Below are 14675 nucleotides of genomic sequence, written 5' to 3' on the forward strand. Positions count from 1 at the left end.
GTTGAGACAAGGGGATCCACTCTCTCCTTTGCTTTTTGTGTTTGTGATGGAGGTTCTGAGTAGGATGATTTCGGCGGCGGTTCATGGGGGGTTGTTAGAAGGTTTCAAAATCGGCAACACTACAGTCTCTCATCTTTTATTTGCCGACGACACCTTGATTTTCTGCAATGCTAGGCCTGCCCAGCTACGCTACTTGCGGAGTTTGTTCTTGTTGTTTGAAGCTGCTTCCGGGTTGAAGGTTAATTTGGCTAAATCGATGATTATTCCGGTGGGGAATGTGGAGCAAGTGGCTTCGTTAGCCGGTATTTTAGGGTGTGAGGCAGCTCCTTTGCCAGTGAAGTACCTTGGTCTCCCGTTGGGAGGCTCTTATAAGTCCAAGCATATTTGGGATGGAGTGATTGAGAAGATTCAACATCGGTTGGCCAGCTGGAAAAGGTTGTATTGGTCGAAAGGGGGTAGGGTCACCCTTATTAAGAGCACTCTTGCTAACCTGCCCACCTATTACTTGTCTCTTTTTCCTATTCCGGTGAGTGTTGCTAAGCGTATTGAGAAGCTTCAACGCAATTTTCTTTGGGGAGGGATAGGCGAAGAGTTCAAATACCACTTGGTGAAGTGGTCGCAGGTTTGCACTCCGATCAAGGAAGGAGGGTTGGGGATCAGGAACTTATTGGTCTTCAACCGCGCTCTTTTGGGGAAATGGTTGTGGCGCTATGGGGCGGAAAGAGAAGCTTGGTGGAGAGTTGTGATAGATGCGAAGTTTGGAAGCTTGTGGGGAGGGTGGTGTTCGGTTGAGCCTGGAGGAGCTTCTGGGGTAGGGTTATGGAAGAATATTAGGAAAGGGTGGGAAACTTTCAAAGGCTTTACGAGATTGCAGTGGGGGATGGGTCTAGGATTAGCTTTTGGCATGATTGGTGGTGTGGAGATTCAGCTCTCAAGATAGCTTTCCCGATCCTTTATAGTATTGCTTGTGCGAAGGAAGCCTCAGTTGCGGATAATGTGGAGATGCTAGGGGGGTCCAACCAGTGGAACGTGAGCTTCTCGAGGGAGGCTCATGATTGGGAGGTGGAGGCCTTTGCCTCCTTTTTCCAGGTTTTACATTCTACAGGAGTGAGAAGAGGGTCGGAAGATAGATTATGGTGGACCCCTTCCAAAAGAGGTACGTTCAAGGTCAAATCTCTCTTTCTCTCCTTGGCATGCTCGGAAGGGAGGAGGTTCCCCTGGAAGAGTGTGTGGCGGACTCAGGCTCCTCCAAGGGTAGCTTTTTTTGCGTGGTCGGCGGCTTGGGGGAAAATTCTGACCCTAGATAACCTCAGAAAGAGAAATGTGATTGTGGTAAACAGATGTTGGATGTGTAAGAAGAGTGAGGAGACAGTTAATCATCTTCTTATCCATTGTGAGGTGGCGTCTGCTTTGTGGAGTGCCTTTTTTGGCCACTTTGGGTTATCTTGGGTGATGCCTGGTTGGGTTTTTGAGTTGCTAGCCTGTTGGTGGTCTGCAGGTAGAGGGGGGAGTGCTGCAGTTTGGAAGATGGTGCCTATTTGCTTTTTTTGGTGTCTTGGGGAGAGAGGAATAATAGGTGCTTCGAGGATGTGGAGAGGTCTTTCGAGGACTTTTTATCCTATTGTTTCCATACTCTGTATCTTTGGACTATAGCATTTGTTTTCCCGATTTCGGTTAGCTATGATGATTTCCTTGTACGTTTTTCCCTTTCTAGTTAGGTGTTCCTCCTTGTATACTTCCAGTGTACTTAGGGGCGCCTTACGCTTTTAATAAAACCAGCTACTTACTTATCAAAAAAAAAAAAAATTAGGAATACCAACAGAAGCATTCTCTATGACCACTTCTACGATTAATGTGGGTTGTTTCTCAATTACTATGTTAATGATTTGTTTAATTGAAGTTAAAAACAGAAACAGAAAACATGCTGCTTATGACTGCAGGCTAAGCGTTAATGGTTTTGCAAAAAAAAAAAAAAAAATACAACCTTAGGCATACCGGAAGGCATAGAGGGTTGTAAGTCTCGGCTTTTGGGGTTTAAGCCTCATTCTTTCTCCTGTTAGGCGTCCTACGGTAAGCTATTTGTCATGCAACTTAATTAGCCCATGGCTTAGCTCTCTCATTTTATTACTTTATAACTTATTAGATTTCTAAGTGGTGCGTGGAGGGCAGTTGCTAATTTGCTGTTTCTTATGGTGCCTAGAGGCCCTAGACTAGTTTGGAATATAATTACTTCCTGTTTGTTTGTTAACAAAAATAAACTTTAGTTCTTTTTTTATTATTTATTAATTTATTATTATTATTTTTATGACATGTCTAGATTCAGTCACAAACAGTAAATTTTGCTTATGTTCATTTGCTTTTAGTCTTTATTGTATTTGTCTATTCAGTAAAGTTAACCCATGCCGGTTTTTTAAAGTCGTTTAATAAAAGTATCATTTGTATTAGAGAAAGAAGAATGCACATGGTACATTTTATCTTTTTCGCATTACTATTGATAACAGGCACTTGCCGCTGGGGTGAATTTGGTGAGGGAGGTCTGTTGTGGGGAGAATGTAGTGCCAGACAGTTTGAATGGTTTGGAGGGAATCCTGTCAATGAGCTTTTGCTTAAGGTTCATTTGCAATTGATTTTATTGGTGTTCGTCTTGTGAGCCATTCTTTTCGTTTACTAATTTATTGTTTGAATCATGGTTTATTAAATATTTTATAGGTAAAGGAGCTTTATGGTCTTGATGATGAAGTTACATTTAGGAATGTCACTGTGTCTTCAGAAAATAGGCCCCAGCCTTTAACCCTTGGAACAGCAACACAAATTGGTTAGTTTACTTGCAGACAATACTCAATTTTAATTTTATTATATACAAAACAAATTCATGTTAATAATATATGTTCTTGTGTTGCATCTCCCAGGTGCCATACCAACAGAGGGAATACCTTGTTTGTTGAAGGTGTTGCTTCCATCTAATTGCACTGGTCTACCTGTATTGTGAGTCAGAATTTGCTATGTTTTTAATGTGTTATAATCTTCAGATTTAATCAATAAATCAATTAAATTAAGTACTTTGGACGTAATAATTTGTATTTTTGATCCTTTACATTTTTGAACTTTAGTTTATCTTCATGTGATTACCGTTACCTGTTAAGTGCTAGTAGTATTATATTAGTGATAGTTGTAGACCTTATTCCCCTTTATAGCTAGTTAAAGTAAAAATGAAATAGGAGGTAACAGTGGGCAAACTCTTGGAGAATTATAAAAAGTCACACTTGTGGGCCCCATTACAATAATTCTCTTATTCGGTTTTGTTTATGAAGTTGGCATTTTCTTCCTACTTGGTTTTGGTGTTGGTTTCCTAACCGACTTGGAGTTCGGTATCCTTTGTGGTTAAATTGCCAACATCTATATGTTTATTTCAGATGCAGCCCATGAATTCTTTATTGTTTTCTTTGTATTAAGGGTTTATGGTAACAATTTCTCTTTCATAAAAAAACCTTACGCTCATGTCCAACTTTCCGTAATTGATATTCACAAGCTCATCCAGCAATAAAATTACACTCTTCTAGCTCTGTTTTCTGCATTCTGCAACATAGTAGGGTTAACTCTTTCTCCCTTAGTTCTAATAATATGTTTATTCGCAGGTATATTAGAGATCTTCTTCTTAACCCTCCTGCTTATGAGATTGCATCTGCAATTCAAGGTGAGTTGTGTTATACCTTTTATATGATGAGAAATCTGTAACTGAATATGAGCTAAAGTAGCTCTCTCTTAATTTTTTAGTTTCTCCATGAATTGCAGAAAATTACATGGTGATGATTTTATGTATTTACCATTTTTTTTTCCTTCCAAGAATGTTTTAGACTTAAAGGCTAAAATTCCAACTTGAGCATTTACCGATCAATGATCACAGGATCTTCTTCATGTTTGGTAAGATTTGAAGTTTAGAACCTATGACCCATCCAACTCCCACCCTAACCCTTTAACTCTTGAACCAAACCTAAGTGGTAGAGGGACTGTTATGAAGTTATAAATTACCAAGAAATGAGTATAAGTAAGGTAATTCATGTTTCTCATGCCAAAAGCGGTTTATTTTCTGACAACAGGAGGGAAGAATGGGAGGGAGGGAGAGAGATGGGTTGATCTAGTTTCAATTAAAAAGATAACAAAACACGCTATTGTATGACTCATGGAAATATACTTTTACTGGAATTTTAAATCTCCTAGGGCAACCTTGCAAGTTCTACTGAATTTTACTTTAATGCATACTTTGTGAGCATTTTCCTTATGTTAAAACAATAGGTGATGATAAGTTAAAACTGAAACAGTTACAAGTTTCTGCAAAAATCCCTTTTTTATAAGTAATCGAGATATCATTAAAAGCGTAAGCGCCCCTATGTACAAGAGAAGTCACCTAGCTAGTATGGGCAAAAAAAAAAAAAAAAAATCATGATAACTAATCACTATAGGAGAAACATGAGCAGCTATCCAAAGAGATACAAAGTGTTGAAAAAGTTTATGCAAAAATCTAGTTTCAGTTGAGCATTTAATATTCGAATGCATTAACTGGTTCAACCACATTCTCATATTAATGGCTTAACTTGTAACTTATAAGTTTTTGTAGTATTTATTTTATAGGGGCTTCTATGAAATGCAACTGATTGCTTGCAGAAAATGCTTGTTGGAAGTCAAATAATAAGAGGCTTGACTTAATTCTTTCCTTGGCATACTTGGCTTGGCAAATTTTCCAGAATCTAGTTCGCTATTGAACAGATTTGCTATGATATATTAACTGAACAGATAAGAATTGCAAGTCACGGAAATTATTTCAAAGTTAGAAGAGTCACAGAAGGAGAAACCACTAACCTGGTATAACCTTCGTATGAGACACAATTAAAGATTTTTGAGATATCAACTGTATGTTTTTTTTTTTTTTTTAAATTGTTTGAGTAAATTCTCATTGCAATTTACTATGTGATCACTGAGATTTTTTTCTTTTCTTTTCTTTTCCTTTTCCATGTGGTACTGCTCTGGTATTTTATCTCATATTTGAATATTCTCTAAGTTGTATTTGTTTGGGCAGCAACTTGCAAAGTTATGAGCAATGTAACGTGCTCGATTCCTGAGTTTACTTGCGTTTCATCTGCAAAGGTTGTATTCCAATTACTTTATTAACGGGTTTGATACAAAAATGCCTACACATGCTCTCTTCAGCTTCTTTTTGTTAGTTTCTATGAAAGATTGTTGCAACCAAATTTCTTTCCTCATTATGCTTGATGATTTTAATAGAAAGCAGAACCATATGTTTTGTCATCTAGTGGATGATGAGTAAATTCCTGTAACCTATGCTTGCATTTTACAGATTATGATTTTTGGTGGTAGCTGAAAAGAAACCTTGAGCACTTGATCTTTGAAATGATTATAGCTTTCATTTCCACCTTTTAAGTTGAATGCACTTGATCTATGATATTTTGTTTGCATATTAGAATACAGTTAATGGTTTATTCTAAAAGCTACTTTTTGTCAGTTCATTAGTGCTTTAGTCCTGCTCATCACTGTAAGCTCTATCTTGAAAAGGCCACCAAGTTGTGATTGAGTTTAATTGATGATTGGAACTTCTCAGGTTTCACATCTCAAACAAGAATTAAAGGAGTAGAGGTTGTAATGGAACTGATTTTTTGATACCAACAGTGTTGGTAACCATACTGAAAATGAATGTCAAAACTAGGATAAAACAGTTTGTAAAAATACCATTAACTCACACTGTTAAATTTGAATAGAAGTTCTATTCCGCTGTATAGAAATTTTCTATAATTTTTGAAAGCATAAACTTTTTACTTATTTAAAAAAAAAAAAAAAAAATCATTTGGTTAGAAACAAGAAGAAAAAAAATAATTAAGGATACATTGTGGCATGCCATCATCATTTCAAATTTCAGTTGCTCAGCAACACAAGGTGGATCTTCAGATTATCTAAAATTCTTCTCCATCAGCATAGACCTGATAATCTCTATTTTACTAGTCATTCCTTGCCTCAACTGTTCTAATTCATTGGTTGACATTAACCACTCTATTGATTGCTTGAAATCTTAATAGTTTTCCTGAAATCATTAGCATGAACTGCAATCTGATGCAATGTTATTGTCATTTACTCTTTAACAATTTGGTTTGAAAATGTAATTATTGAACTCTCTCTCTCTCTTTCCCTTAAGTTTTTTTTTTTTTTTTTTTGACAAATGTGTAAATGCTTGTCTATATGTGAAGATGCTGTGTGCCTACTACGTTTGATTTTTGGTTTGCCTTTTTGTATGTTGTGCAGCTTGTGAAGCTACTTGAACAGAGGGAGGCCAATCATATTGAGTTTTGTAGAATAAAAAATGTACTTGATGAAATATTGCACATGTATAAAAATTCTGAGCTCAAGGAAATCCTAAAATTGTTGATGGATCCAACATGGGTGGCAACTGGGTTAAAAGTTGACTTTGAGACATTGGTAAGTAGGAGAATTTGGCTTTGTACATTGTTTTTGCACTTCCATTGTATACGCATCTATTGGGGAAAAAAGAAACAGTAATTCATGTGATATGAAATGGGCATATTATAGATGTATGAATGGGGGGGGGGGGGGGGTTTCTAAAATTGACAAATTGCACTTATCACTTTTAATCAATGTACCAGGGAAATGTTGCTTTATTACCTTGTGAAATGTTGTAAGAACACTTTGTGCTACTGAGAAAGTCTTGGATTAAAACAAGTGTTACTGCCATCAGCATGGACTCCATTATTCAAGTTGCACCTTTTCAAGATCCAACTTGTGCTTTTCTGTTTAGGAGTATTGTTATTCTTCTTGCAAGTAACTGCGCATGTCATTGAACGCTTCAAACTAGGACATTACAATTGGTTCAACTCATGATCAGGCTGTTTTGTGCATTAATACCCCTTTATTCCTTTGGTAATGATATTCACCGGTTGGCCAAGTCTCAACCCAGAGCATGCCTGTGTTATGGGCTTAGCTCAGGCTGTACAATAACTCACCTCAGGCCTTGCTGAGCTTGGAAGAGAAAATTTCCTTTGGGATAAGTTTATACAAGCCTCAGCCCAGACCAACTGACATGCCTGCTTCAAAAATCTGAAACCTCCCTCTTTCCACCATTTTTATTCCATCTTTCATAATAATTCTGGAAGTACTCAAATGTTGTGTTTATTATTAGTCATTGTTGTTGACCAAATTGATCGTTTCAACATAAAACATGCCACTTTTCCAGTCTTCATCATTTGTGGGGTCCTATTTACTTGTGCTAATTTCATGATCAGTAAACTTTAATTTGATGATTGTTGGATTATTAGATTACCGTTGGAGGTCTGAATATTGGGCATAATTCAAAGTCGATGTTATAAATGTGTTTTCTTCTGCCTAGCTCATCCTTTTATAGCACATTATTTTAATCGTCCTTGTTTTCTTCCAGGTTACTGAATGTGAGTGGGCTTCGGGTCGAATTGGTGAAATGATCTCTCTAGATGGTGAAAGTGATCAAAAAATTAGTTCCTCTTCTGTCATTCCTAGTGACTTTTTTGAGGATATGGAGTCTTCTTGGAAAGGTCGTGTGAAGAAGATCCATATAGAGGAAGAATTTGCAGAAGTTCAAAGGGCAGCTGAGGCCTTATCTTTAGCAGTAGGTCCCCCAGACTCAAAACTTTGCTTGTCATGATTGGATATTGTTGAAATTTGAAATAGGAAGAAAAATGAAGCAAAGATGGAGAGAAAGAATACAAAGACTTAAGGTGGTTCAACCTTAGAGACCTACACCCACCATACATAAGCCCAAGTGACTACATTTTTTTTATCGTTGACTTAGATAATAAAACAATTCAATGAACCCTTTCATATAATGGGATTTATACAATTCAAAATATAAAATTGACTTTCAATTTACTATATTAGGATATCGGATCAATATAATTGATTGATATAATCTCATAATTTACTTCTAACCATCACTCCCTTGATTTACTCATTCTGATTTGATAAGTAAATTATACTTCAACACTCTCAACTTGTGCATGGAATCCATGGTGAGATGCACAACTTAAAAAATTTGAATTTGAAAGCTTGAAGTTGTCTTTTCAAAACAGTGTAGTTTAATAATACAGCCAATAAAGCAAAAACTTGATTTATGAAACCAAATTGGATTCTTTAGAGGCACATAAAAATAAATTCCATTAGAATGGGAACTCCCCCTCAATGATCAATCCGCAATAGATGCTTCTTGAAGATGTCATAGTAATGTTAATGTAATGAGATCTTTTATCATAACTTATGACGCTAGAAGTGAAAAATGCATAAGGAAGAGGCAATATTTCCTAGTCAAAAAATATTGAAGGTCAACCTCCGAAATCTGAGTTAGTCACAGTAAGGGAGGTACTGCATAAGAAAGAGCTGGCCGATATTCTCAATTGTAGTCTCTTCCCTTCCCTTGAAATAGTTGGGTCTCCCTCATGGCGCTTCTTTTAAATAAAAAACCATGGGTCCAAAGAGGAGGTTGGTGTATAGAGGAAGTTCAAGGGCCTTTTGGGGTGAGTCTTTGGAGGAATATTAGAAACTGGTGGGGGGGTTTCTCCAATCTTGTCTCCTTCAAGGTTGAGGGCGGATCCCGCTTTCGCTTTTGGCATAACATGTGGTGCGGAGAAGTGGCTCTTAAGTATTAATTTCCAGAAATTTATTTAATAGCCCATAATAAGGAGGCCTTAGTGTCAAACTACTTGGATCCCTCCAGCTCTTCTATCAATTGGAATCCGAGTTTCATTAGGGCAATCTAGGATTGGGAGCTAGAATCTTTTGCCTCCTTTCTCAAGCTATTATACTCCTCGAAAACCTATCTGGGGGAAGTGGTTAGTATTATTTAACGTTATAGACTAGAGAGCATTGTTCGTTCCCCTAGAGAAGTATTTGGAAGGTTAAGGCCCCTCCGCACATTGCTTTATTCTTATGGGCAGCAACAAAGGGTAGAATCCTCACAGTTGGTAATCTTAGAAAGCGTGGTTTCTCTCTTGTTAATTAGTGTTATCTATGCAAAAAGAATGAGGATACTGTAAATCACCTTCTCATTCATTGTGAGTATACTAGTGATCTTTGGCACCTGGTTCTCAACTTATTTGGGGCTTCATGTGCGATGCCTAGCAACATCTTAGAGCTGCTTCATTGTTGGAAGATTCGGGGGCAACGACATCCCAAAGAGGCATTCTGGAAAATTATTCATGCTTTTGTAATGTGGAGCATTTGGAGAGAAAGGAATCGGTGGCTCTTTGAGGACTATGAGTCCAATTTAAAATCCTTTTTTTTTTAGATCTCTTTTGGATTGGGCCATCGTATGTTACTAATTTTTCTTCATTGAACTAATTTTTCTACATTGAACCTGGTAGATCTGGTTAATTTTTTAGATTGTAGAAGCCTATAGGGTGATTGGGCCCTCTTGTATGCTTTCTGTGTATGAGGGCTCTGCTCTTTTCTTTCAATAAAATTATTTTTCATCAAAAAAAGAAAATTCCTAATGAAGATATGAAAAGAAAGAGGTAGTTAATGATAGTTGATTCAAAAAGTGATGATTGAAATCACAAGAAGAGGAAACTGAAGCTAGTAAAGAGATTCAAGCAAGGTCCAATTGGCAAACTCTGATAGCATATTGAAATTTGAAATAAGAAGCAAATGAAGAGAAGATTGAGAAAGAAAGAACGCATAACTAAGGTGGTTTGGCCTTAAGGTCTACATCGATCATACCTTCCGTGTAATCCAATAATTCTTAGAAGATCATTTATCTTGATGTCGTTTCTTAATTATACATGTATTCTCTTGTTCAGTTGTTTTCAGGGTGTAACCATTTCCTTTCCTAATTTTATTACAGAATATTTCTTTGCGGTTTCCCTTGTCCAAATATTTAGCCTTAAATTCTGTACTATCTGTCATTATTTTTGAAGCATGGGTATGGATACATGTTCTAAGTACTACCATAAACATTGTAGTTGTAAGCTATTCTAAATTAATTTTGCATGCATTTACCATCTGTGTCCAGAAATGAGATAACGTTAACGTTAAAAGGGTCAAATCCATTTCATAAACCCTTTTTACATTTATATTATTATTTTGGATATAATTCATGTATATTCCTCATCCAATACGTATCAAAGTTTTCTTAAAAAAAAAAAAAAAGAAAAAAAAGCAAAAAGAAAAAAAAAAGAGTTTCTGTATACTGCAGGAAATGGTGAATATATATTGGGGAGCATAGAGTATCTGACACATAGCAAACTATGGGTACAGCTTCTAGATTTGTCCTACTGCATAAATTGCTCATCTACTTGCAAATCTTGCCAATTTTGCATGTCTTGTTATCCAGATTGCTTATACTTACAAAACGATGTCAAGTTTGGTTAGCTGCATAACTTTTCCTTATCCAAATTATGCACTTGCTACACTATGCATGTTCTTGCATTTGGCACTCCTGTGTTTGAAAGTCAAATGAAATCGTTATATTCTCACCATAGATCAGTAAATTTGGAAATATGCAAGCTTTGTTGTTATACTCTTGTAAGTCCCTTTTTCATCTTTTTTTTATTAACATTTATACTTTTCTAATTGTATTGTTATATGTCTATGGTTTAATTTACGGGAAATTATTTGCAGGTTACTGAAGATTTCCTCCCTATAATTTATAGAATAAAAGCTTCCACAGCCCCATTTGGAGGTCCAAAGGGAGAAATTTTATATGCTCGAGAGCATGAAGCTGTTTGGTTCAAGGGTAAACGGTTTACACCATCTGTTTGGGCTGGGACTCCTGGGGAGGAACAAATCAAACAGCTTAAACCTGCTTCAGATTCGAGAGGTAGAAAGGTTGGAGAGGAATGGTTTACCACATGGAAGGTGGAGGATGCTTTAACAAGGTGTGCTTATCCATATAAAGCCGTGGAAGTTATTATAATGATTCTCCTGAGTAAAATACTTGTTTCATGTATTTAATTACATCTTTTATAATGGATACATTTTTTTTTTTTTAGGTACCATGTGGCAGGTGCCAAGGCAAAACTAAAGGTCTTGGAATTATTGAGGGGACTTTCTTCTGAATTACAATCTAAAATTAATATCCTTGTCTTTGCTTCCATGTTGCTTATTGTTGCAAAGGCATTATTTGCTCATGTGAGGTTGGGTTCACATATCTTTAATAAGTATTTGCAACATTACTTACATATCTGTGACAGTAATTCATTTCACCTATTACTCTCATGCCTGTAATTTTAAAGCTTCTGCTTTCTTTTTTTTTTTTGATAAGTAATATTTTATATCAAAAGCGCAGAGGGGCGCAACCCTAGTACACAGGAAGTATACAAGGGAAACGACTAACTAGAAGAAGAGAAAAGAACAAGAAAATCAAGAAAGCTAATAACTAAAGGAGCGAGCCAAGCCGCTGTCCATGAGTAGAGGGTATGGAAAAAGAAGGCCGTGAGTTCCTCCAAGGATCGCTCAGAATCCTGAAAGCATCTCTCATTCCTTTCTGACCATAGGCACCACACAATGCATTGAGGAACCATTTTCCAAACAACGCCACTCTTGGAGCGACCTCCTGACCACCAACAAGCAAATAATCCCTCCACCTTCTTAGGCATGACCCAAGACAATCCAAAACGACTGAAGATAGCGTACCATAAGGATCGAGCGATCTCACAGTGAAGGAACAAATGATCAATAGACTCCCCATCATTTTTGCACAAATGACATCTATTGATTACGATAAAATTCCTTTTTCTGAGATTATCAAGAGTAAGAATCTTCCCTAGCACCGCCGTCCAAGTAAGGAAAGCCACTCTCGAAGGTGCCTTGGTACCCCAAATACTCTTCCAAGGAAAAGGATCAGCCTCTTTACTTACCAAGACATCATAGAAAGATCTAACATCAAACTTCCCTTTTCTAGACGGGATCCACCAAATTCTGTCCTCCCCTCCCCTTCTCATTCTCTGGGAATATAACAGAGTATAGAACGAGGCTAACACTTCCAATTCCCAATCATGAACCGACCGAAAGAAACTAACATTCCATTGGCGGGTTCCACCCATAATCTCCAAATTGTCGGCAATGGATGCATCTTTAGCATTAGCTATATTGTGAAGGCTTGGGAAAGATTCCTTCAGCGTTATATCTCCACACCAAACATCATCCCAAAATCTTATATGAGACCCATCTCCTGGATCAAATTTAATATGTTTAGAGAACAAACGCCACCCCCTCCTAATGTGCCTCCAAAGACCCACCCCATGCGGGCCGGGAGTGTCGACCGAATGCCATCCACCCCACTCAGAACCAAACTTTGCATCCACTACAATTCTCCACCAAGCCTCTCTCTCATGCACATAACGCCATAGCCATTTCCCTAATAGAGCTTGATTAAAGACTCTCAATTTCCTGATCCCTAAACCACCTTTAGAGATAGGAGAGCATACCTTGTCCCACTTGACCAAATGGTACTTGAACTCTTCGTTGAGACCACCCCAAAGAAAGTCACGTTGAAGCTTCTCAATTCGCTTGGCCACTGAAGCAGGTATAGGAAAGAGAGATAATAAATAAGTAGGGAGGTTAGAGAGTGTGCTCTTGATTAAAGTGACCCTTCCTCCTTTAGAAAGGTATAACCTTTTCCAACTAGCCAACTTACGCTCAACCTTTTCCAATGTATCATCCCAATTGTTTTTGGCCTTAAACCGGGCGCCCAAAGGAAGCCCTAGATATTTCAAAGGCAGGGACGCTATACCACAGCCCAAAACTCCTGCCAATTCTTCCATAATAGCCACCTCACCTACCGGAACCAAGGCTGATTTAGCCATATTCACCTTCATACCTGAAACAGCTTCAAAACAAATGAGAAGAGCTTTAATAGAGCGAATTTGGTCCCTATTTGCCCCACAAAAGACCAACGTGTCATCTGCAAATAAAAGATGAGAGATGGTGACCCTCTCAGACAAATTGGCTCCCACAGAAAAGCCCGAGATACGGCCATTATCAATGGCGGCAGCAATCATCCTGCTAAACACCTCCATAATAATGACAAACAAGAAGGGAGACAATGGATCCCCCTGCCTTACCCCTCGAGAACTTCTGAAGAACCCTGAGGGAGTACCATTGATCAATACAGAAAAGCGTGCAGTCGAAATACATTGTTCAATCCATGAACACCATTTCTCCCCGAAACCACATCGCCTGAGAAGATACAATAGAAACTTCCAATTTATATGATCATAAGTCTTCTCCATATCCAATTTACAAAGCAGCCCTAATTCCCCTGAATTGATTCGGCTATCCAAACATTCACTTGCAATAAGGACTGAATCCGTAATTTGCTTGCCCTTCACAAAAGCATTTTGAGGCTTTGAAATCACCCTATCCACAACCCTCCTCATCCTATTAGCGAGAACTTTAGCAATAATCTTGTAAGTCCCGCTTATGAGACTTATAGGACGGAACTCCTTAAACTCGGAAGCCCCGGGCACCTTTGGAATGAGAGAAATGAAAGTAGCATTAAGGCTTTTTTCAAACTTACCACGAGTATGAAAGTCTGAAAATACCGCCATAATGTCTTCCTTAATCACCTCCCAGCACTCTTGAAAGAAAGCCATAGAGAAACCATCCGGACCTGGTGCCTTATCTCTGTCCATGCCTTTAACCACCTCCAAAACCTCCTTTTCATCAAAAGGAACTTCTAGCTGGTTGGCCTCATCCGCATTCAACATATCAAAAGCAAGATTGTCCACCCTAGGCCTCCAATCACAACGTTCCGAAAATAAGGACTCGTAAAATTGCACCGCCTGATCCTTGATGAGGTCTTGGTTAGAGGAAAGAGATCCATTAATGGCTATGGACTCAATGGAGTTGCATCTACGATTAGAATTGGCGATCCGATGAAAGAACTTAGTGCACTTGTCCCCCTCTTTGAGCCACCGAATCTTGGATTTTTGTCTCCAACTAATTTCTTCTTGTAAAAGAGAGATCTCCAATTCCCTAATAACCACCCTTTTTCTTTCCTTCTCTTCTTCATCTAATTCCCTCTCCTCCTCCAATCTGTCCATGTTCTTCAATTCTTCCGCTTTCTCTAAGCATCTTGCACTTACATTACCAAATTCCATCTCATTCCATCTTTTAATGTCCTCCTTCAACGCCTTAAGCTTTTTGGCCAATATAAAACTTGGAGAGCCAAAAAAACTATAAGACGACCACCAAACCCGTACCCTATCCACAAAACCATCATTTTTCAGCCACATGTTTTCGAATTTAAAAGGCCTCTTACCCCTAATCATGGCGTCACAATCAAGCAAAATGGGGAAATGATCCGAACATAGTCTAAGCAACCTCTTCTGTAACACACCAGGATATTTGATTTCCCATTCTGGAGAGACTAGGAAACGATCAATCCTAGACCGCGAGTAAGAATTAGACCAAGTGAATGTACCTCCAGCCAAGGGAAGATCCATGAGCCCCTGCTCAGAAATGAAATCCGAAAAATCCGACATTGCTCGTGTGAGGCGTGCTCCCCCCGCCCTTTCACTAGGAAAGTGAGTGACGTTGAAATCACCACCAATACACCACGGCACCTCCCACCAACTGATGAGACCAGCTAACTCTTCCCATAAACGATGTCTGATGGAATCGAAATT

General features: G+C 38.1%; 1 protein-coding gene across 4 annotated transcripts in view; it reads left to right on the forward strand.

Annotated features, from left to right (window-relative positions):
* Positions 1-14675, forward strand: part of MSH1 (MUTL protein homolog 1) — a 37809-nt gene that overhangs the window by 16170 nt on the left and 6964 nt on the right. For all 4 annotated transcript variants that reach the window (XM_059589342.2, XM_088515158.1, XM_088515157.1 and 1 more), the window contains 9 exons: positions 2502-2611; positions 2710-2815; positions 2910-2985; positions 3636-3694; positions 5075-5142; positions 6310-6483; positions 7457-7663; positions 10666-10922; positions 11037-11180. In XM_059589342.2, coding sequence (XP_059445325.2) covers positions 2502-2611; positions 2710-2815; positions 2910-2985; positions 3636-3694; positions 5075-5142; positions 6310-6483; positions 7457-7663; positions 10666-10922; positions 11037-11180 — 1201 coding nt within the window. The remainder of the gene's footprint in view (positions 1-2501; positions 2612-2709; positions 2816-2909; positions 2986-3635; positions 3695-5074; positions 5143-6309; positions 6484-7456; positions 7664-10665; positions 10923-11036; positions 11181-14675) is intronic.

Source organism: Corylus avellana, chromosome 4 (genome assembly GCF_965113065.1).
Source record: "Corylus avellana chromosome 4, dhCorAvel1.hap1.2, whole genome shotgun sequence".
Lineage (NCBI taxonomy): Eukaryota > Viridiplantae > Streptophyta > Magnoliopsida > Fagales > Betulaceae > Corylus > Corylus avellana.